This window comes from Siphateles boraxobius, unplaced genomic scaffold (genome assembly GCF_051911475.1).
Source record: "Siphateles boraxobius isolate OS27281-9 unplaced genomic scaffold, OSU_SipBor_1 5, whole genome shotgun sequence".
In the NCBI taxonomy this organism is placed as follows: Eukaryota; Metazoa; Chordata; class Actinopteri; order Cypriniformes; family Leuciscidae; genus Siphateles; species Siphateles boraxobius.
In genome coordinates, this window is record NW_027509141.1 from 11,453,405 (window position 1) to 11,478,472 (window position 25,068).

Here is a 25,068-nt window from a genome sequence, read left to right on the forward strand (position 1 = left end):
GAGATCTCTCCTCACCGGAATCGGCCAAGGGGCTGTGTGGGACAGCCGCATCAGCTCCGGGAACCAGGTTTGATTCTCCCAGAGCGGGGCTATAAGGAGCACCGAGTGGCGAGTTTCCCTGATTCTCTTGATTAGCTGTGGTAACAGAGAGACCGGAGGGAAAGCATAAAGTGGGAGGCTGGGCCAGATTTGGGCCAGGGCATCCTCGTTCTTTGAAAAGAACAGCGGGCAATGAGCGTTGTCTTTTGATGCAAACAGGTCGACTTTCGCTTTGCCGAAGAGGCGCCACAGTGACTGGACTGTTTGGGGATGCAGGGACCATTCCCCTGACACCACAGACATGTTGTCCGAGCGGACAAGTACATGGTGGTCCTGTATGAACGTCACTCTGAGTCACTCTGAATCGTCTGTGGCCTGAAACCCAAGCCCGGGGAGACACTTGGGTGTTCAGCCAGCGTTGTAGCGGGCGCATGCGCAGCGGGCCCGCCTGAAGCACAGCCGCAGCTGATGCCATACAGCCTAGCATCTTCTGGGATGTCTTCAGAGGTGTAATGCTGCCCTCCCGGAAAGACGCGGCTAGCTGTCGAACACGGCGCGCGCGCTGTGTCGATAAGCGGGCCGTCATAGCCACATAGTCCAGTTCTATTCCTAGGAAGGAAACTGACTGACTGGGCAGTAATGAGCTCTTGGTCCAGTTGACCGTGAGACCCAAGCTTTCCAGATGGCTGAGAAGCACAGCTCTGTGAGAAAACAGTTCTATCTCTGACTGGGCTAAATCAGCCAATCGTCCAAATAGTTCAGAATTTCGCAGCCCTTTCACTCTCAAGGGGGCGAGAGCCACATCCATGCACTTCGTAAATGTATGGGGCGCTAAGGATAGGCCGAACGGGAGGACCAGTGTATTGATATGCCCGACTGTCGAAACAAATCTCAAGAATGGCCTGTGACGTGTGGCTATCGGGATCTGAAAGTATGCATCTTTCAGATCAAGGGAGATAAACCAGTCCCTCTGGCAAATTTGCGCGAGGATTTGTCTGGTCGTGAGCATTTTGAACGGCCGTCTCATGAGAGCTTTGTTCAAATATCTCAGATCTAGGATAGGTCTTAGAGCTCCGTCCTTCTTGGGTACGAGAAAATAACGGCTGTAAAAGCCTGACTCGCTCTGACAAGGAGGTACTGGTTCTATGGCCCCTTTGCACAGCAGTTTGGCTATTTCTGCTCGGAGTAGATGCGCTACATCCGCTTTCACTTTCGTCTCGGTCTGCACTCGAAAGTGAGGGGGACGGCAAGCGAACTGAAGCGAATAACCTTGACTTATTGTGTTTAGCACCCAATCTGACACACCTGGAATAGCCTTCCATGCTTCTACATATAAAGCTAGGGGCAGAATGGGCGGGGCGCGGGCGCGCGCGCACTCTGATCTCAGTAACGGTTTACGTTCATAACATGGCCGCTGTGAGGCTGTTGCCGTGTAACAGAGCGGACAGAGCGGGCAGCGAGTGGGTCTGAGCACAGATTTGTGGGCACATTCTCTACATCTAACACTCAAGCGGCATTTGCCAGCTTTATGAGAGTGGGCTCTGTGAGTGTGTGAGATACATTGGACATAGTGTTTATGTGTAGGGGTGAGCACTGACTTGTGGGCACGTTTTCTACACACAAAACACACTCGGCGTGAGCCGGATAACCAGAATTTATACTCTTTCTGAGATTTCTCTGGGTCGCCGTAAAAATGGCTTTTGTATGCAGGCGAGCATACTGTGTTGCCGACTCGTTGGCTGCAATATGTATGTCTTCAGTAGCCTTCTCTGAGGGGACTGACAGGACGAGATGTTTTGACGGTGGTCCGGCCGCAGCGAGACCAAGGCGTCTTTTCCTCACTGGCGTTGCTAGGAGGACTTTCCCTGCTCGGGCTTCAGCACAACCTTGGGCCGGGGTCCCCGGGGGGGAGGTGGCCTGCGTCCGGAAGAGCGTGATCTAGGGCGGCCGCCCTGTCGACGCTGCGGAGGCTGAGGCTGGGCTGGGCGCTGGCTAGCGTGTTGTGCAGGTGGCTCACGTGGGCGGCTTGCAGAAGAGCTAGTGCGTCGCGGCAGGAAGAGATTCATGGCCTGTGTGGTCTTCTTTCACCGCTGGGCCGAAGAGACCGGAAGGGGAGAATGGCGCATCAAGGAACACGGACCGCTCAGCTTCCCCCATGTCCGCCAGCGTCAGCCAGAGGTGCCTCTCTGTGACGGTGAGCGAGGCCATACATCTGCCCATTGCCTGAGCTGCAGATTTCGTAGCGCAAAGGGAGAGATCCGTCGCGCTCCTCAAATCCATAATGGCGGCCGGGTCCTTGCTTTCTCGTCCCACTCACGGAGGAGATCAGCCTGAAGGATCTGCAGCACGGCGATCGAGTGCAGGGCGGAAGCAGCTTGTCCGGCGGCGGCGAAAGCGCGGCCTACAAGAGCTGAGGATGTCCTGCAGGCTTTAGATCGGAGGGCAGACTTTGAGCGCCATCTTGCAGAGGGCAGGCAAAGGTGCTCTGCGACAGTCTCTTCCACTGCGGGGATAGAGGTGTACCCCTTCTCGGCGGCGCCGTCCACTCGGGAGAGCACCGAGGAGACATTTGAGTGGAGCCTCGCGGAGAATGGTGCGTTCCACGATTTAGACAGCTCAGCATGCAGCTCCGGCAGAATAGGTGCAGATCTGGAAACAGGCGGGGGGCGGCGGCTGTGGAGAAAACAGCCGTCGAGTCTGTTGGGTGCGGGCATCTTTAGGCGGTGACCAATCGAGGCTGAGTTGGTAGACGGCCTTGGAAAGGAGGCGCATGAGTTCGGCGTCCACGCCTGCCCGAGTCCTGCTGGATTCCTGGATGGAGGAGGAGGCGGAGTGATGTGAACTCGACCACTCCTCGCTGTCCGATGCCAGGATGGAACAGCTGTCCACTGTGTGGTCTCCTTCAGCTTCGTCCCCTGAGGCGGCAGCTGCGCGTCCGGGAGGGGCGGAGAAGGAGAGAGTGAGGCCGGAGAATTTTAGAAAATTAAGGAGAATTTTTTGCTTCAGTATCTCGAGCAAAGATTAATTTACCGGTAGCGTAGAAGCTAGCTTACACAATACGAGAGAACCTCTCGTAAGCGAACCCAGTATTTAACCAAACATTTTGTAAGTGTATTTTTGTGAGCTTAGCAACCCACTAACATAAAACTACCACTGTGAAAAAAGTTTGTAATTTTAATTGTAAAAGACTGTAAAGATGTGACAGAAAAAAAAACTGTTTACGAAGCTGAACTATATACAGGGGAAAAACTCTAGTAGATATAACCTTACATTTTGTGTAATTTTACAGTAAAATACTGTTAAATGCAAAAAAAATTTAGGTAAAAAAGAGAAGTGATCGTCCTAGAATTTCCTGTGTAACACTTCACATTTGATGTTTTCTTAAATTCGATTAATTATAGCCCCTTTTCCACCATCTGGCCAAACCGTTCTCTTTGCTTTCCCATTCTGTGGCGAGATGTAAATAGTGACCTTGTTATCGAGGGTGATCAGATATTTCTTTTCATTTTTTTATTAATTTGTGTTTACATCGCTCAAATAGAGCTGTTAGCCAGCTACAGAGAAACTGGTAGCCAAGCAACAGACAAGTGACCAATCCTTAGTTGTGATTTCACTACACGCAATCTACCAGCACGGTTCAGCACGGTTAGCCGACCGTGCCAAGAATTCCAGGCCCAGAACAGTTGGTAAAGGTGCTGTGCTGAACTATACTCAAGTGGAAATACACCTGGAACTGTTCCTCACCATTCTTAGAACCGTTCAGCCTGATGTTGGAAAAGCAGGTTGTGTTTCTTCTTAGCTTTTTTGTTATCAGTTATGAACATTGGGGTTTTATGTTATTAAATTAATGTTAATTGCATTATTTTAGTGCCATTTGTGTTACCATAATGGTGTTTTGTATTTTTTGTGCATGACACTATCCTTCTGTATATTAGTATTTATTTCGGCTTGTGGAAAAGCTACTTGTGGCCTTATTACTTCAGCAGAAAAGGGCTGTTGGATTTACCGGTTTATTTATTTTTTATTTTTTGTAAATGGTAGTTCTAAACTGTAGAATTTGCAGGTTGTTCGGTAAACATGTTTACATTTTTACTGTATAACTGAATTATTCTGGCAAACCACAGCTGGCAGCTTTGTTTTGTTTGTTTGTGTTTTTCTTTCAGTACAAATGACAGATTTTTCAGTGTATTGATAATAGATTTTGGGCCAGATTTACTAACAGCTGGCACTAGCGCAAACTCTCTTTTGGTGTTAAAAACTACTGTCAGGATTTACAAAAGACACGATGTGAAAAATTACAGCACTGTTAGATAACCCTATAAATGTAGAAGAGTAAAATAAGAATTTTTAAAAAAGCCTTTACAAGGACAGGAGGTAAAAAAAAAAGACAAGTCTTATGGTGGTATAATCATTAGATTTTTCCTCCATCATGTTGGCTTCTAACAGGTGAGAGCACTCACATGTGGAGAGTATACTGTATATCAGCATAAGTGGGATCAAAAAGTGTACTGATTGAGGAGAGAAGGTGAGAACAGACCTCTAGCAGCCAAGGCTTGAGCTTGCGGTCGAGGATTATGTCAAAACCCAGCACCTCGAAGCAGACACTGGCACTCCCTGGTGGCTGTCCGGGACGGCACATACGGTAGGCGTGGAGGACGTGTGGCTCGGCCACTATCAGGGTCTTCACCACCAGCTCCTGCGAACACATGCACAAAACACACTTTCGTTATAAAAGACAACACACAACAAACTTAAACAACTCCAAACAGTATATTCAAAGGTGGACGTTTGTGAATTTAAGTGCACTAATCGCAAGATATGCATAACATTGTGTTAACTTTCGGTGAGGACATGCTCGTGAAATCTCCTTGCATGTGCAAACAGCCCGTATGAGGGACTCATTAACATCCCAGCTCCCTGAAGAGACATGATAGGTCAAAGACTGACAGCATGCTATGGGAAGACAGGGGCAGATCGTAGGAAGACAGGAACAGACGGCCTGTATCAACTGCTGTACTCGCTTATCAGAGGTCTGGCAGGCTGGCGGTCTCCCTGCATGATTAAACAGAGCCGTTGTTGAAGTATGAGGGGCAGATAACATGCAGGACGTTTGCTGAGCGTCCCGCGGACCCAAAATGTGCAGTTCCGGAGAAGCAGGTTAGATCTCAGCGTGCATCCTCCACAGAAAACAGAAAGAATTGTGTGTGTTTGTGTCCTCAGCTAGACTCAAAATGAATGAGAATTTAACATTAGTTATCAGTAGTGCCTTCTGACCGACTTCTACATCTAAGAAATTACTACAATAAAATAGAACAACTGAAGAGACAATGGGTTACAGAGAAGGAACACGCTGGCTAAATTGTGACACTTCTGAATGCTTGGCAAATGAGTCAACAAATGAAGACGTGCAATGAGTGGATGAGCTCTCAATTTAAAAGATGGAAGAATTACAAATAGATCAAAAGATAGAAGTGGGCAGCAAGGTGAAAGATGCAGTGCAAACAGAAGCAGGGGAAAGATAAGGGCAGAGCTGTCACACTGGTAACACACTGACAGGAAACAGATTCCTTTTTGAAAGGAACATTTTATACAATTGAGAAACTTGAGCCAGGAGGCTGATTAAAGTAGAGCTACATGATCTATCGAATTCTGAAAAATACTGCAAATCTCGATAAGCTTATCATCAGGGTTGTGATATGCATTGCGATATGAAATTAAAGCCATTAATCTGTTAAATTAATGGGAATGTGGATAAAAATCTGGGTGAGCCATGTCTTCTGAGGTGTGGGAAGCAATGACATCATATGCATAATTTTCAGAACTTCTTTTAACTTGACACAGTGCCTTAAAAAGATATTTCTAGTGGCGCATAAAGCTAGAAAATAAGAGAAATACTCCACAACTGTGCATCTAGTGCAAGTTTACATAAACAATAAAAAAATAGCACATATAGATGAAAGAATATGACCTTTGTGAAAGGCTCTAATTGTGTTAGCTTGTTAAAATGAGTAAAAAGAAGATCTATAAGATCTGAAATCTTCAGTAAGTCCAAGCACAATGTGCTATATGACTAATGGTTAGGGATGGGTGGATTGATGATGTTGTAACAAAAGGATTGATCCTCAGGCAAAAATATAGACCCAAAGGTGTTTTTTACCAGTAATTTTAAATTCAGTGCATACAATAAGCTTCCAAATGGAAAAATAAACTATGTTAGCAAATAATTGTGTAGGTTACAACTATTTATCCTACTCATCTGAATATATGCAGTTATTTCGAAAGTTATTTCACAATAAACAAATTAAAAGTGTACACATTTTAAATGTTTGACGTCAGTAAGATTTTTTTTTATGATTCAGCAACTGTGTTACAGTTAAAACAGTCACTGTGTTATGAATGGACTGTTCGATCACCGAGCGAGTTCTTCTGTGTCTGTCATTATAACTGTCTATGTTACTCAGAAAGTTTTCTCAGAAAATCTGCTATTTAGAACATAAATAGTGGAAGTATCATGTGCCACCAAGCAGTAGTCGATGTGTGTAAAACATTAAAACAGCATGCCACAGGAAAAGTGTTAAAAAGCAGTGCATTCAACAAAAATATTTCTATTTAAATTAATAATAATAATGTTGTAACTTTTGGATTATGATTTTATGGATTTCAGTGCTTAACTCCATAAATGAGAGTGTCATATTTAATCTAAATGTGTACATAGATGTAGAACAGACTTTAAATAATTCTGTTTAATTCATAACTCCAGTAAAAGTGTGCGTACGCACGGTCTAGAGTGTCTGTACGTGTTACGGCGTCCAGTCTCCCTGATTCCACCATTTCTCAGCCTTGAGCGCCCTCTCCTGAATTCTAGTGATTTGCATACTTTCTCCTTAGTATGCATCATTGGCGCTCTGATTACCTTCACCTGTTCTGAATCATATTTCATTGCCCAGCGTTTATCTGCCTCATTCACGGAGCGTTCTTTGCGAAGTATTGCCTCTCTATGTGTGCATGTCCGAGCAATTCTCCTATTCCTCAGTCTACCTGTTTCCTCTGACCCACGCTGAACTAACCCTGTCTGATTGTCCGCAGCCTGCCTCTCGACCTCCAGCCCATCCAGGATTGTGATTCTCTGCCGCCTGGCTTGACCCTAAGCCTGTCCCTGGATATTGAAGGTTCGCTGCCAGCCCTCGACCTCCTGCCCGGTTCGACTCACGTCTCAGCCTGCCTCCTATTATTATTATCCTGAGTTACCTTTTGTCTGACTTCTCTGTTTAATAAATCTGCTGCATATGGATCAGTTTCGGCCCTCTGAGTCATTACAGAATACTTCGACAAACAAAGATCCAGCAACTATGTCTGCGTTATCTGTTGCTTTCACTGCTCAAGCCTCTCAACTGGGCTCTCATCATCACCAGCTGACGCGACTAACCTCAGTAACAGAGGAACTGGTAAAAGCTTTGCAAAACCTACAAACCTCGTCAGCGTCTGCCTCCCTGTCTCCCGCACCAGCGCCTGTGCTGCAGACCGCCGCGAGCCCACGTCTCGCACTACCTGAAAAGTTTGACGGGAACCCAGGCAAGTGCAAGGGCTTCATTCTTCAATGCTCTCTGTTTTTGAACCAACAGCCTTCATCTCACCCAACGGATGCTCCTCTCTGCTTACTGTCCTCGCACTGGACTGGATCACGGTTGTATGGAGAACGGATGGCTCTGCATTTCGTTCATACGACGAGTTTCTTTAGACCTGACAGCCGTTTAACAACCTCCTCACGCAACCTTCCCTTCCCCTGGTATTACAGTCACGTGACTACCGACTCCAGCGAACCCATGCAAATTAACGCTTCCCGGCTTACTGAAGAGGAAAAGGAACGACGTAGGTCCCAAAGGCTGTGCTTATACTGCGGTGAAGCTGGTCATTTCCGTCAAACCTGTCCTTAATGACCTCCATCCAGGGACAAAGTTTCTGTGAGTCTGACCCTTGACTGTTTAAACCCTCATTCATGTATTACTGTTCCCATTGAATTTACTATTAACGGCAAAATAGTCACAGCATCTGCTTTGATAGATTCTGGTGCTGCTGGGAATTTCATGTCTCAAGATTTTGCTATTCACCACGAGATGACTCTAATTCCTTGCATTTCTCTCCTTTCTGTCGAGGCTGTCGACGGGCGACCGCTAGGCTCTGGCCGCGTCACTCATCTATCTCAGAATTTGCGCATGCACACTGGTGTGTTACACTGTGAGACGATTCAATTCTGCATACTTCAAGCTCCTCATAATCCCGTTATTCTGGGATTACGCTGGCTCCGTAAGCACGATCCGGTTCTGCAATGGACATCCGGTCAGATTGTCAGCTGGGGAAAAAGCTGTTTTTCCAACTGCCTGTCTACTGTCCAGCCCCTAACCATCCGAAATATCCTAGAGCTCCCAGATGACACCGTGATGAATCGTCTGCCCTCCGTGTACAACGTTCTGGCTGAGGCCTTCAGCAAATCTGAAGCTACCAAGTTACCTTCCCATCGTGCGTATGATTGCGCAATCGACCTCTTACCAGGCTCCACACCACCCAAGGGGCGTGTGTTTCCGCTGTCCCAACCCGAGACTGAAGCTATGCAAAATATATCGAGGAGGAGCTCGCCAAAGGGTTTATTCGTCCTTCCACCTCTCCCGCTTCAGCCGGCTTCTTCTTCGTCCAAAAGAAAGATGGAGGACTCCGTCCGGGTATCGATTACACATCGCTCAATGACTGCACGGTCAAGTTCCGTTATCCAATCCCCTTGGTGCCCACTGCTTTGGAGCTTCTTCGTACAGCAAGATATTATACCAAACTGGATCTGCGATGCGCTTACAACCTGGTCTGTATCCGCGATGGAGATGAGTGGAAGACAGCCTTTTCTACGTGCACTGGGAACTATGAATACCTGGTCATGCCTTTTGGGCTTTCAAACAGTCCAGCTGTTTTCTAGTCCTTTATTAATGATATGTTCAGGGGCATGCTACAACGCCATGTCATCGTCTACATTGACGACATTCTTATTTACTCAGAGTCACTAGAAGACCACATTCAGCACGTCCGGGCGGTTCTCCAGAGGCTCATCCAGTATCAGCTCTACGCTAAGATTGAGAAGTGTGATTTCCACCAGACCTCCACGACTTTGCTGGGCTACATCATCAGTCTTGGGGGCGTAGCTATGGACGAAGGCAAGGTCAAGGCGGTGGTGGATTGGCCCCAGCCCACTACGTTGAAGGAGTTACAACGTTTCCTCGGGTTTGTGAACTTCTATCGCCGTTTCATCAGAGGATTCAGCATTGTGGCGGCGCCCATGACAGCACTGGTGCGTAAAGGCACCTCATTTCTACCCTGGAATGAAGAAGCTACCCGGGCCTTTAGTCTTCTCAAGCAAGCTTTCATTTCAGCTCCCATTCTGCGGCATCCTGATTCAGAATCGCCCTTTGTTGTGGAGGTGGATGCTTTGAATACCTGCCTGGGCTCAGTCTTGTCACAGCGTCAGGGAACACCAGGGAACGTTATACTCCTGCGCTTTTTACTCTAGGAAGCACAACTCAGCAGAAAGAAATTATGACGTGGGTGACCGTGAGTTACTTGCCATGAAGGCCGCGTTGGAAGAATGGAGGCACTGGTTGGAGGGCTCTACACATCCTTTCGTTGTCCTCACCGACCATAAAAATCTGGAGTATCTCCGCACGGCTAAGAGTCTGAACCCCCGTCAGGCCACATGGTCCTTGTTCTTTTCTCGTTTCCAATTTTCTGTTACCTACCGTCTGGGCTCCAAAAATACAAAAGCAGACTCCTTGTCTCCCCAGTTCAACTCTGAGGGTACCATACGGAATCCAGAAACCATCCTTAGCCCTGATCTGGTTATCGGCCCCATTCAGTGGGATATCGAGACCGAACTCGAGCTGGCCAACGCCAACACTGAGATCCCTCCAGACTGTCCGCCTGGGAGAATCCATGTTCCCTAAGCCCTCCATGAAAAGGTGTTGAAACAGGTCCATGCCGTCCCCAGTTCAGGACACCCAGGCATCACGGCGACCATTCATCTCCTGCAGAGCAGCGTTTGGTGGTCAACATTCTCTTGGGACGCCAGCCGGTTCGTACAGCATTGCTAAACCTGCAACATCAAGATGTCATCCCGTCTCTTGCCCGCCGGTTTACTTCATCCACTACCCATTCCACAGCGACCTTGGTCTCATATAGCCATCGATTTTGTTATGGATCTACCACCCTCCGACAGACACACCACCAATCTAACTGTAGTCGACCGCTTTTCTAAGGCATGTCGCCTCATTCCTCTCAGTAAGCTTCCCACAGCCCTACAGACCGCGGAGCATCTCTGCAATCTGGTATTCCGGTTCTATGGTTTACCCGAGGACATCGTCTAGGACAGGGGTCCCCACTCGTGTTTGGGCTGCATTCTTCCAAAAGTTGCAAGTTAACGTGAGCCTCACCTCCGGCTACCATCCCCAGGCGAATGGTCAGGTCGAACGCCTCAATCAAGAGATCTCTCGCTTCCTCCGGTCCTACTGCCAACTCCATCAAGGGGAATGGAGCTGGTACCTGATCTGGGTAGAGTATGCTCAAAATTCCATTCGTAAGCACTCCACAGGCTTGACTCCTTTTCAATGTGTCGGCGTCCAGTCTCCCTGATTCCATCCTTTCTCAGTCACGAGCGGCCTCTTCGAATTCTATTGATTTGCATACTTTCTCCTTAGTATGCATCATTGACGCTCTGATTACCTTCACCTGTTCTGAATCATATCTCATTGCCCAGCCTTTATCTGCCTCGTTCACAGAGCGTTCTTTGCAAAGTATTGCCTCTCTATGTGTGCATGTCCGAGCAATTCTCCTATTCCTCAGTCTACCTGTTTCCTCTGACCCACGCTGAACTAACCTTGTCTGATTGTCCGCAGCCTGCCTCTCGACCTCCAGCCCGTCCAGGATTGTGATTCTCTGCCGCCTGCCTTGACCCTAAGCCTGTCCCTGGATACTGGAGGTTCGCTGCCAGCCCTCGAACTCCTGCCCTGTTCGACTAACGTCTCAGCCTGCCTCCTATTATTATTATCCTGAGTTACCTTTTGTCTGACTTTTCTGTTTAATAAATCTGTTGCATAAGGATCAGTCTCGGCCCTCTGAGTCATTACAGTACGGTGCACACATATTTGCGCCTAGTTTATTATTTATAAATCCCAAATATGTGCCTGGAAAATTGCTTGCGCACATTTCAATGGCTTTTTTGTGCATACGTAATGTTTATACATCAGGTCCCTGGTGCTCTCTCGTCCTTCACTGTCGTCACTCCTCCTTTTATACTCCCAGTGTGGCGCAGGTAACACTCATTAGCAATCGCTCCACCGGCCTCGCTTCCCATGGCTCTTGGCCCCGTCCTGCTTGTCACATACGGTATTTTTTTTTATCAAATAAATGCAGCTTTGGTGAGCAGAAGAGACTTCTTTCAAAAAAATTACCAACCCCAAACTTTTGAAGAGTTTTACCTTTAGGGGTACAACAACAGCATGTCACTGGCAGGCCTTTACACAAATTAACCATGGTTTTACAACAGTAATTCAAGTGTGACTTTTGTATTTGTAGTAAAACTGCAGTAGCCATAAATGTACCATGGTTACCACTAAAGGAACCATATTTTAGCCATGATATTGTAGTAAAACCATGGTAATAATAAAAAACATGGTTACTGAAATTTTACTTATGAAACACCGTGGATATTTGTCATAAGGTATCATTGAAGGTACACCTTGTATCTTATCTACCCTTAAATGGTGCATACTTATATCATTTTGTCAGGGTCCTGCCCTGGCAGCCTTGTCTGTTGTCTTGTGCTTGAGGACATGGCACTGTTTTTGTTTGTATTGGCCATGTGCTCCTCTTGTCCCACCTCCTTATTTCCCGTTACCATGACCCCTTTTTTAGTCCTTGTCTAGGTCTCGTTTTCTTGATTGTGGTCACCTGTTCTTCATGTTTTTTCCATTTTTTTTTCTTTCTTCCTATTTTTAACTCTAGTCAAGCTCCAGTCTTTGTTTTAGCTCTAGTTCTCCCAAGCCTTATTTTTAGGTTCTTTCTTGATTTTGATTGTGTTGCTATCTAGTCTTTTATTTTATTTTCTCTCTAGTTCCCTGACAGATTGCAGTCTTGTTTTTTTTTATTATTTTGTTTGCAGTTCCAGTTTGTTTATGTATTTATTTATTTTGTATTCTTTGTATTCTTTGTATTTTGAACCCCCCGGAGCCTTAGGCAATTAACCAGAATTTTTATAAGCACCAGTTACATAATTCCATGCGGAAGTAACACAAGTACTGTAATGAGATTGGACAAGATTGAGCAATCATGTGCCTGCATGAGGAGGAGTTGGGGATGGAGGATGGGGAAATGCATGTCTGTGCGACAGACTAAAGCAAATGAGTGTAAGGATGAACTTATGCCTTGATTAACTGGTAGTGGGAGGAGTTACAGATCAGCTGATAGCTGTCTGTCACGCCATGGTCTGCCTTCAAATTAAATTTGAGCCCCGTTCAGTAACTGTTTTTTTTTTATCTCGTTTTCTTGTCTTGCATGCGTGTTTCATGTTCATTCCTGCCCAGCTTACTTCCTGGTCACTGATTCTCCCGGCCTGGCAGCTAGTCCTGGTGCTACTGTACTTCAGTCTGGTGCTACTGTACGTCAAGTCTCATCACCAAGTGTCAAGCCTCGGTTCTCTCAGCCGCTGCCTTGTCTCCATCTCTGGTCATCGTGTCTGGTTCAGTCTCACCCCCGACCAGCCTGTTTCCCCAGTGTGTGCGCTGCCCCTACTGTATGGACTGTTTCATTCCTCAGTTACATCTTGTGCCTTGTCTACCGTAATGTCACTAAATCTTGTCATCGCTCATTTCTGCATTTGGGTCCTCTCTCACTAAGAACCTTGACACTTATGCTACTAATATGCATCCTTTTAGAGATAGAGAAGGTAGACCTTTGAGGTTACCGCCCCAGTGAGAAGCTAAAAGTACAATTCTAGAACATTTTATTTCTGACAGTGTAAACAAAAAGCCTAATCTAATAAACGGAGCAATTCCAATAGGGTCCTCACACCATCGGCGCACGGGCCCTAATAATTCACAGTTTAGGCCTATTGGATGTTAAAGCATGGCTTTCAAATATAATGTTATGTGGGTATAACTTCCCATTTTATTCTTAAAAGCATTTAAGAGCTCAGTTTAGTTTATAGGTATTGGTATTGATATTGGCCTTGAAAATATCTGATCGAAAATAACATAAATGGTACAGCTCTTCAAAATTCCTGTGGGGTTTTATAATGGGGGTTTCTTGTTTTGATTTGTATGTAAAATAAAGCATGTGGTAAACATAACTTGATGATAATTTGATGTTTTATTCTACAACGTAAATTACACACACCCATTGTGAAAACAGCATTTTTTTGAAGTAGTTATGTTCATTTTTGAAAACGTTGGTTTTTAATTAGCAACTAGATTAGACAGCTTGGGGTGTGAGTGTGAGTGTGTACAGTCTATGTTGTAGAACAAAACGTCAAAGTATAGTCAAGACAAGTTATATTTACCACAGGCTTTATTTTACTCATTAATTGAAAAACCCCATTATAAAACCCAATAAGAAAATCTCAAAAGAACCAACGGCAAATTAGACATCCGGGTTCTGACGTCATTCCTGTACAACTCTATTATCAAACAAGTTATTGTACATCACATTTCTCCATTGTATCATGCAGGCCTAAATTTAAAAGATAACAAAGAGAAGCAATAAAATAAAAACAACTCACTGATACATCGCCCCAGAATTTGGCCACGTCGTAATCGTTGGTTCGAAGGAACTCTGTGAACCACCCAATAGACCGCTTGCTGCCTTTGTCCACCGTTTCGTCTCGCTCAAAGTTCTCATTGTGTTTGTTTACGGAGTAGTTGGTCAAGTGCATGTACAGCTGGTTCTGAGGATATTAAAAAATTAAAGTTCATCAGAGCATAGATGCCATTTTTTTTAATTTGTGAAAAAAGCATAATGTTCATGTGTTTTTGCAGCTGAAAGAAGTAAATCTATGAAAATAAAACGTCCCGGGTTACGTATGGTACCCTAGTTCCCCGAAGGGACGGACGCTGCGTGTAATCGCAGTGGGAACGCCCTCCAGCGTAACGCGTCTGAAGCATGAATGAAATCAGTCAATGGAGAGATGGAGCGTCATAGCGAGTGACGTCATCGACCAGGAAGCTATAAATATCCCCTGAGCACACAATACGCCAGCTTAAAGTTACTGAAGCAAGCGACCCAAGGGGATGCCGGGAGTATGGCAGGACACGCAGCGTCCGTCCCTTCGGGGAACTAGGGTTACATACGTAACCCGGGACGTTCCCCTTCAGGGACTACCGCTGCGTGTAATCGCAGTGGGAACGTAATACCCACATCCCCATACGACCAAATCCCCGTCGTGTGTCATTAGGAGACACAAACCGATGAGAGAACCTGAGCCCCGGGAGTGGAGCTAAGATCAAGGGAATAAAATCTAACGAAGGTGTGCGGTGAGGACCAGCCTGCCGCATCACAAACGTCCTGAAGAGAAGCTCCTGAAAGAAGAGCTGTAGAGGCAGCCATACTCCTGGCGGAATGAGCCCTTACAGCCAAAGGTGAAGGCTGATGGGCCGAACCATAAGCAAGCGAGATGGCCTCGACCACCCACTTGCTCATCCTTTGCTTAGATGCCGGACACCCTTTCTTAGGTGACCCAAAAAAGACAAACAGTTGTTCCGATCTCCTCCACAGGGCAGCTCTGTGGACATAAGCATCTAAAGCCCTAACGGGGCACAGCAAATTAAGTCACTTCTGGTCTGACGTCAGAAAAGGCGGAGGACAGAAAGCCTGCAGAACTATAGGTCTAACAAAAGTAGTTGGCACCTTAGGAACATAACCTGGTCTCGGACAGAGAAAGGCCTTAACCATACCAGGAGCAAATTCCAGGCACGAGGGAGCCACCGAAAGTGCTTGAATATCTCCAATTCTTTTTAGAGATGAGATAGCGAGAAGAAGGATAGTCTTTAGCGTAAGAAACTTTTCCGAAACTTCCTCGATGGGCTCGAAAGGAGCTAGGGAGAGACCTTCTAAGACGATGGCCAGATCCCAAGCTGGTACCCTCGTGCGAAACTGCAGGCCTCAGCCTCAAGGCGCCACGAAGGAAGCGAGATATAAGTGGGTGTCATCCGAGAGAACCTCCGCTCGAAGGGGCGTGGTAAGCAGCTAAGGCCGCCACGTACACCTTCAGTGTGGAGTGGGATAACCCTGTGGAGAGACGGTCCTGCAGGAAATCCAGCACTGTACCAACCGGGCAGTTAACTGGGTCCTGCTGGCGCTCTCCACACCAAGAGGTGAAAAGTTTCCAGCTCGCGGCATATAACTTCCTCGTGGCGGGAGCTCTGGATTGGAGGATGGTCTCAACGACCTCAGTCGAGAGACCAGAATCTATGAGCTGGGCCCCCTCAGAGGCCAAGCCCACAGCCTCCATAGTTCTGGGCGGGGGTGAAGGATCGACCCACTCGCCTGAGAGAGTAGATCTCTCCTGATCGGTATCTCCAGGGGAGAGCCGTCGAGGAGAGACACTAGGTCCGCAAACCATACTCGGGCCGGCCAGAACGGGGCTATTAACAGAAGACTGAGCCCGTCCCGGCGAACCCTCTCCAGAACTCCCGGGAGCAGAGCGATCGGGGGAAAAGCGTACAAACGTGACCTCGGCCACAGATGTACCATCGCGTCCAACCCCAGTGGGGCTGGCAGGCTGAGAGAGAACCACAGTGGACAGTGTGATGTCTCTCGGGAAGCAAATAGGTCTACCTCGGCACGACCAAAATGTTCCCATAGGAGCTCCACCACCTCGGGGTGAAGACTCCATTCCCCGGGCCTCGGCCCCTGCCTCGACAGGATGTCTGCCCCCTGTTTTAAGTACCCCGGGAGATAAATAGCTCTCAGAGAAAGAATTTTCCCCTGGGACCATAGAAGGATCTGACGTGCCAGTTTGTAAAGTGGGCGAGAACGCAGACCCCCCTGATGGTTGATATAAGAGACCACCGATGTGTTGTCTGACCGGACAAGAACATGGTGGCCCCTTAAGTCTGGGAGGAAATGTTTCAGAGCCTGAAACACTGCCAACATCTCTAGACAATTTATGTGCCATAGACGGTGACGGTCCTCCCACAGACCCTGAGCTGGGCGACCAACAGTGGTGGAAAGAGTACTGAAAAAACATACTCAAGTAAAAGTAGCATTACATTCCAAAAAATGTAGTGTGAGTAGAGTAAAAAGTACTTGTCCAAAAAACTACTTGAGTAAGAGTAAAAAAGTAGCTTATTTTAAAGTACTCATGAGTAGTGAGTAGTGAGTACTGAGCTGCGGATTCTACCCCTTACAATAAACACTGTGCACTACAATTTATAAATTTAAAAAAATTGTACATACTGTAATTCACATTATATTTTGTTCTTTGTTAGAAAGATTGAAGAATATCTATCATCCATCTTTTTAAAATGTATCAAATAGAGAGATTAAAAATACATTACCTCACCTAATGCACTGAAAAAGGCTAAGATAGTGAGCTAACACTAATTACACACTTTAATTCCATGATATTAAATATGTTACAATTTAAATGTAAATGCACATTGTTCTAGAAGGGTGGCTACATCCCTTACATTTTACACGGCTACATTTACTCACATTGTAATGCTGATAATATAATTTGTAAGGAAAATTGTGCATTAAATAGGGAAGTTATATCCAGGAAACTTTTACAAAAGAAACAAACAAACACACACACACACACACACACACACACACAGACACACAAATGCATGTCTCTTTGTAGTCTCGGTGAAGCTGTTTTATCAGCAGCATCCACACACACACACACAAAAAAGTTCAACATGAAAAATGTTTTTTGGGCAAGTGCACTTGCCAAATGAAGACGGATTGTAATGGATCAATCAAAAAACGTTGTTTATTAACGAGCTGTAGTCACGCACTGACAGAAATGCAGTTCAAGTTAACGCCATGTTCATAGAGTGCACTGATTCTGAATCTGGCGGCATGGCGAGCGCGAGACGCGGCAGTGCACAGATCGTGACGCGCGTCTCTCTATAATGTGATTTTGAAGTAAATGGGAGTGGGAATTCACCGCATTATGAACTCGTCACGCAATACCCCCAACCTCAGACCAAATGTTAGGCCCTGTAGACAGGCCAGCCTATATAAATATCATATTAAGCAGAAATGTGAAATGTACCTTATTAGAAGATTGATATCTGGATTGATGCGTGAAGAATGCACTTCCACAGCAGTCACGAGTAACAGCAGGAATAGGCGGTTAAAGTTTTCTATGCTTAATTTGATTTGATGACAGTCACGAGACCGCTTACTCAATCCAATCACGTTGATGGATAAAAATAAAATACATTTAAAACAAGCATGTAACGAGTAACGACCACAAACAGAAGGAAAATAGCGGAGAAAAAGTACCGATACATCACTTAAAATGTACTCAAGTAAAAGTAAAATTACAAAAATTTTAAACTACTCAAAAAAGTACAATTTCTGAAAAAAACTACTTAATTACAGTAACGTGAGTATTTGTAATTCGTTACTTCACACCCCTGGCGACCAATCATGATCGCCCGCCACCCCGTGAGAGAGGCATCTGTCGTTAGCATAACGCGACGACAAGGAGCTCCCAACACAGGGCCTTGGGACAGAAACCGTGGATCTTTCCACATAACCAGGGCGCGATGACACCGTCGCGAACTCATGATCATGCGAAGCGGATTTCCCCTCGGGGAGAATCCCCTGGTTCTGAGCCACCACTGTAACGGTCTCATGTGCAGGAGGCCAAAAGGTATCACGTTGGACGCAGCTGCCATGAGACCTAACAGTCTCTGGAACTGTTTTACAGTGGATGACTGGCCTAGCTTGACCTGATCTACTGCGGCGAGAATCGAAGCAACACAAGCAGGTGACAACTGTGCCTGCATCGTCGTCGAATCCCACACTACACCGAGAAAAGTGGTTCTCTGTAATGGAGAAAGAACACTCTTCTTGGCGTTGCGCCTCAACCCCAACCTCTTGATGTGAGCAAGAACGACATCTCGATGCCGAACCGCCTGTTGTTCTGATTGAGCTAGAATTAACCAATCGTCTATATAGTTCAGAATACGGATGCCCTGCAGCCTCAGCGGGGCTATAGCCGCATCCATACACTTCGTGAACGTGCGGGGTGACAGTGCTAGGCCGAACGGAAGAACCTGTTATTGGTAAGCTTCGCCCCCGAAAGCGAACCTCAGGAACTTCCTGTGTTGAGGTAGGATAGATACGTGGAAGTAAGCGTCCTTTAGATCTATCGTGACGAACCAGTCCTCGGATCTGATTTGACACGATCTGCTTGAGAGTGAGCATCTTGAATTTGAGCTTCCCTACAGCGCGATTTAAGAGACGCAGATCTAGAAAGGGACGCAGCCCTCTTCATCTTTTTTAGGAAAGATGAAGAACTAGCTGTAGTATCCTAACTCCCTGCTGGGTGGAGGAACCCGCTCTATAGCTCCTTTCGCCAGGAACTCTACTAAGGGAACCAGCCTCTCGAGGCTGGCCTCTGGATGAACATCCCGAGTGACAGACACAGCGCCCTGTAACGTACTGGCAGGGAACAGCTGGTCTAGGCACTCCACAACTCTCCTCGGAGGGGGCGAGCGTCCCTCGGGAAATCGCTCGCCGAGTCTCTCTACGCCCTGTATAGGCAGGGTTAGTAGAGCAGACCCCTGAGGGCATCGGGAAAGACAGGGCACCGTGTTTTTGTGCAGTGAACTCAAGTCTTCCACAATGGGGACCACCCTCAGAGTCCTGAAGTTCAGCACGTCAGGATTTTTTCGACGCGGCCTTCTTGTCCTCAGATCAGCCCTACCCCGAGAAGGTCACGCCGGAGAGCGCCCCGCCTCGTCCCTCCAGTTTCTCTGCGGGGGGGCACGAGACGCGACACTCCGTTTCTGCTGCACTCTTTTTGAAGTACTCGGCGGCTGGGACTGCCCTCGCTCAGCAGCCCCAGCGACACACACTTTAAGGGGCATAAATTTCTGAAAAGCAGCCGCCTGTTTCTTCTCTTCCTGGAACCTCTCCGTGACAGAGTTAAGAGCGTCACCGAAGAGGCCCGCAGGCGCAACTGGAGCATTTAAAAGGAGAGTCTTATCTTTCTCCTTCATAGAGGTCTGACTCAACCACAAGTGTCTCTCTGTGGCCACCATGCCATAGACCGGCCGATAGATTTAGCGGTCTCCTTGGTGGCCCGGAGAGTGAGATCAGCAGTCTGCCTGAGCTCATCAATCATATCCACAGAAATTTCACCCCCCTCACAAGCATCTTTAAGCAGGTCAGCCTGATAAGCCAAGTCAAGTCAAGTCACCTTTATTTATATAGCGCTTTTTACAATACAGATTGTATCAAAGCAGCTTCACAGTGATAACATGAAAATAATATAACAGAGTTTGTTTCTAAAAGAAAATTGAGTCAACGTCCACCTTAAGTAAGGCAGATCAATAATATTATTGAATATTAAGCCTGCATAATGGCCATAGTGTGTAGACATGCAGCCGCCTGACCCTCCGCCGAGTAAGCCTTCCCCACTAACACAGAAGTATTTTTTAGTGGCTTAGAGGGCAGAGCCGGTGCTTTAAGTGAAGATGACGAAGCAGGAGAGAGATAGCTGGAGAGCGTCTCCTCTGCCTTCGGCATGGTCACGTACCCTGAAGCTTTTGCACCAAAAATGTTTCCATAAGCATTAGACTGGTTAGTATAAATTCTATTTGAAACAGGTCTAACCCAGGTCTTTGAAACCTCAGAGTGAAGATCTGGGAAGAATGGTAAGCACCGGCGAGAAGGCTGAGGACGTGCAGACAGAAGTCTATCATCTAATTTGCTTTCATTTCTAGACTCCTGCCTATCAGTTGGCCACTTTTTTTTTTTGAATTTTTTTTTTTTTTTACAGCCCGAGATAACACATCTATCAGCCCCTCTTCAGCAGTATGCTGGAGGGACGAGTCAGTTTCTTCTGATGCAAAACTTTCGACATCGAGCTCCTCAGAACTGGATAATCTAAGTTCGACATCATGTGCCTCGACCCGGGCAGAAGTAACCGCCGCAGCGCGTGCTTCCAGAGCCGGGTGAGAGGCACTAGATCTCGCTGGAGATAGCTGAGATAGGGCGGAGCCCGTCTCAACGTCGCCAGTGAGATCCATCTGCGAGCCCCAAGACAAGCGCCGCCGCTCTGCCTCAACAGAAGCGGGACCCGAGCCTCTGGGAGCTCGCAGCAAACCACTCTCCTCGCAGAGCGATCGCCGCGAGCGCAGAGTTCTCAAGGGAAAACGCTCGCAATGCTCACAATCGACCCCCTCGAGAGCCGACTGGGCATGCTGCAATCCCAAACAAGCAGCACACAGCTGATGTGTATCCCCACCCGTGATGTATCGTGTACAGGGGGAAACACACTTTCTATATTGCTCGCTCGTCACTTTGACACTCATATTGTTTTTGTTTTTATATATATATATATATATATATATATATATATATATATATATATATAGTGAGAAACTCCTGTCTAAACAGACAAACACAATCGCTAGATTTCAGACACACACAGAGCTTGCTGAAGTAACAAAAAGCTGGCGTATTGTGTGCTCAGGGGATATTTATAGCTTCCTGGTCGATGACGTCACTCGCTATGATGCTCCATCTCTCCATTGACTGATTTCATTCATGCTTCAGACGCGTTACGCTGGAGGGCGTTCCCACTGCGATTACACGCAGCGGTAGTCCCTGAAGGGGAACCAATATTATTTAAATTGTCACACTTATTCTCTTACAACAATTCACAGAATGGTTTAAAAAAACATTGGCAATACAATTATATTTTATTAATATATGTAATGCCACATTTTTTAATGAAGATTTACAATGTGACAGTTTACCAAAAAAAAAAGGTTTAACAGATGGTTACATTTCAATCATTTACATTAGAATAGTTTTAGGAAGATTTTCAATACATTTGCACATACTTTACAATGTGTGAACTTGTTTAAAAATGATTGCAAGAATTGCAGAAATCTCATTATCACATTAAATATGGTGTCTACTCTAACTACTGTCTGTTACCTTTATGTATAAGAGTGTTAAAGTCAATATGAAACAGCATTTGCAGCATACTGTATACTTTTAGCTATGAAGAATTGCTTTTATCTGTCAGGATTGGCTTGATTGTGAAAAGTGTCTATTTGAGTTGTATGGAGTAGAGGTTTTTGACCATTAATGAAATATATTTTGATTACTTTTAGTTCAATTACTACATGGAATTAAAATTTTCACATCGCTTTAATGATGTCATAAGCCAACTTACCAGGTTGGACTCGTTTGGCGTGTGGTACTTCTCTGTACCCATTCGAACCAGGCCGTCGTTGTAGAGGAAGACACGCAGTGGATCACAGGAAGTAACAAGAATGTAGAATCTCAGGTCAAACTTGTAGCCCTCCATGAGGAAAGGCTTGTCCAAGTATTCCTGCACAATGAAGTGGTCCTGGACCGGGAGCTTTTCGCAGTTTCGAATCAGAGATATCCTGGGAGAAAATGGATAAGATTCTATTAGAGCACATCCCTAAAATGTGGTCTAATTTTATTTTTGGTTAAGAATTCAAGCCTCTGAAGCGTATCAGAGAGAGCGAAGTTAATAAGGCGTTGTCTCTATCGCTGGTCCCTGGACCCTGGACCCTGAGAAGGCCCAGGTTAATAAGACCAGACATCTTGGTCTGTTTTAAGCCCTGGCATCATTTATTTCCTTTGATTTTGATGTTGAACAGATCTCCAGCTCTTGGCTGTTATAGAATACAGACAACAACGTGTTCACCAATACCAAGCACATGAAAAAAGTGAGGTTTGGATGTTTAACAAACAAAGGGGCCTTAGAAAAACAATTTTGACTGTAAAATATACGATAATTGGTGTGCATTGACTTAATTGGATACATGTTTCTCTTCGTCCGGTTTGCATGGCCTCAACAATTAACTGAGAAGTCAACTTTCCAAGGACCGCAAGCTGCTGAAGGAGGGCTTGATCACCACAGTTCATTTGTTAGCTATGTCAGCTGATAAATATTGCAAAAGAATTTGTCTGCTTGTTCTTGGTGCAATTCAGTGTAGAGATTCAGCACTATTAAAACACAGCTGAATGTTCTCATGAGTTCTGATGTTACGAAAGATTCTCTAGTGACTCGTGGTACATTTGACTCATTTACAGTTTTTTGTTTAGTACAAGCATAACATTGCAGAAAATGACAAAAACAGGAACATGGGCCGCAAAAAGACCTTCTTAACATTGAGACGCTCCATTCTCTTAATTAAAACATTAAAAATTATTTACTGCGATTGAGTCTCTAGCGTAATAAGTGACTCTTGAGGGATTTCTAGGATTTATTGCACTTCAAATGCATTCTGTTTTCAATAAGAAATGCCACATCCATAGCTGCTTATCGTTGTTTAATAAATTAAAATGTAATTTATAATTAAAAATTAAATATTAATTGTTACTGCTTTGCGAAGGGAGTTCTGAGTCCTTGAATTTGACGCTCAGCCAAAAGCAGCACACTGGCCAATCTTCCTTATCTCCACCGTTTTGGCACACAGTCTCTAGTCCTGCGCTTGGCGTCCGTTGGCTCAGGTGTGTGTTTAGCGTCCAGTAGCTTGTGTTGTGTTATGTTGTAGAGGATAATGGGGTTGTTTGAATTGCATGACATGATTGATGAGGGCTGATGGCAGGTAATCAAAACCCACTTTGGCTGACTGTTTAATTTGGCACCAGTGGGGATCTCGTCTTTTAGCCCGCCACAGTTTTTAACAAGCCTCTGCTTAGATGCAAACAATATTCATTTAGTTTTCGGACTGAAAAATAAATTACGTAGGAAGATATAACTTAATTTCCTGCGTCACGCTACGCTTTTTCAAATTTAATCTCCAGCCTAGCAGACGATCTCCTTTCACTTGTTAAATGCAGCACAATAATTCAACCTTTGATGACTTCTCATTTTAATAAGTACCGGCTTGCTGTAGCGTATGACCATAGAAATATTAATTTACAAACGGATAAAAGACAGTCATAAATAAATCAGGTGCCCCATTTGCTGCTGTACACTTTTAGCATAGGTATGAGGTTTCAGCATTAGGATAAAGGACTGGGGTTAGGTGTATTTTTAGGGTTTGAGTTCAGTTTCAAGTTTGCTATTAAGATTAATGCTTGTTGTGGCACAATATTATTTAGGCCAAGTCAAGTCACCTTTATTCATATAGCACTTTATGCAACAGAGATTGTTTCAAAGCAGCTTTACAGGGATAAACAGGAAAATAATAATTCAATGATGCAAACAGAGTTCAATTCAGCTGTAAAGCAGCTCTAAAAAGAAAATAGTGTCATTGGTCAGCTGAGGTCAGTTCAATGTTTATTCAGTTTTGTTCAATAACTGTGTAAAGATCATCAAAAATAAAATGAGTCCAATTCAGTTGTAAAGGAGCTCTGTAGAAAACAGTAATGTCACTATCCAAATCAGTTCAGATCTCATTTCAATATTCTCAGTACAGTCAAATCAATAATATTGCTAAAACTTAAGTGTCCCCCTAACTAAGGGGCTGTTTACACAACACCGTTTTCAACTAAAAACATTAAACTTTTTATGGGTTTTGGCCGTTAGTTTACACGGCAACGGCGTTTTGGTTGGCTGAAAACGCAAACTTTTGAAAACTCTCCATGTAAACAACAAAAGCGCCAATCTCTGAAAATGATGACGTCATGCACAGGCGTATTACGTGTTCAATCTATAGTGTTTCATTGCAATCTAATGGCCTGGAAGCAGAATACAACCTTTTTAGTAATTTTCACGGATCTGTGTGAATGGGGATCATTTTGACAATGGTGTCATCTGTACGCGCAAAACTCAAAGGAAAAACATATCCGTTTTAAGCATAGTGTTGTCGTGTAAACTTACCCTAAGAACCCTAAAAGGCAACAGAGGCAAGGAACCAAAACTCCATCGGTGACAGAAATGGAGAAAAAAAACCTTGGAAGAAACCAGGCTCAGTCGGGGGGGCAGTTCTCCTCTGGCCAATATAAGTAAAACAAGCTATTCAGGATTACTCTTAACTTCCATCTGTTTTCATAATATTAGACGATTGTCACATTTCACCCGTAATGGGAGCTGCACTGAACATTCAAATTGGACATAAACCAGCCATTACCCTCTGCTTATTAAATTATAAAAAATATAAAAAATTATTTTACAGAAAAATATTTTAATAGAAAATATTGGTAATTCTCACCTCATGCTCAAAGTTTTGATTAGAATACACACAACCAGCTGGGCAGTCACATAACCACAAAAGTTCAAATATTTCAACACAACGAAAGCTCAAATCTGATCCAAATATGCATATGGTCGGAACTTCATGCAGCTCCTTGCAACCTAGCCAAAACCCAACCCTATTCATAAGCCTAGTAGGTTGATTTAACAACGACTAATTAATCAGGATACTGTTCCAGAGCTAATAAAGTATGCTATGTTGATCAGGGTTATCCTACAAACTGTTCTACTGCATGTTAAGCTTCTCGGAGGATGGTAGGTTGAACAAAATGTTACTGTAAAATGTTTGCCACTTTTGTATCAGTATGCCGTTCATAGGGAAAATGACAAATAATCTATATATTTTTTTTCCAGTCTGTTGTAACTTACCCATGTCCCATGGCTCCATTTGCAGGCTTAAGGATAAATGTTTTCTGCTTGCGTCTTCTTTTCAACTCCTTTACATAGTTCTGGAACTGTGTGCACTCGGCTGGGAAGATCCAGGTTTTGGGGATGAAGCTATATTCCTGAGGCTGACTTTTAATCATTCTAAGGAAAAGAAGAGGGTTTTAAAATGAATAAAAACGAAGAGT

At 45.1% G+C, this 25,068-nt stretch overlaps 1 protein-coding gene across 1 annotated transcript in view; it reads right to left on the reverse strand.

Moving 5' to 3' along the window:
* Positions 1-25,068, reverse strand: part of ttll7 (tubulin tyrosine ligase-like family, member 7) — a 172,684-nt gene that overhangs the window by 108,647 nt on the left and 38,969 nt on the right. The window contains exons 6-9 of the mRNA XM_077202804.1: positions 24,866-25,024; positions 21,494-21,710; positions 13,847-14,011; positions 4,577-4,735 (exon numbers count right to left, since the gene is read on the reverse strand). Of these exons, the coding sequence (XP_077058919.1) occupies positions 4,577-4,735; positions 13,847-14,011; positions 21,494-21,710; positions 24,866-25,024 (700 nt within the window). The remainder of the gene's footprint in view (positions 1-4,576; positions 4,736-13,846; positions 14,012-21,493; positions 21,711-24,865; positions 25,025-25,068) is intronic.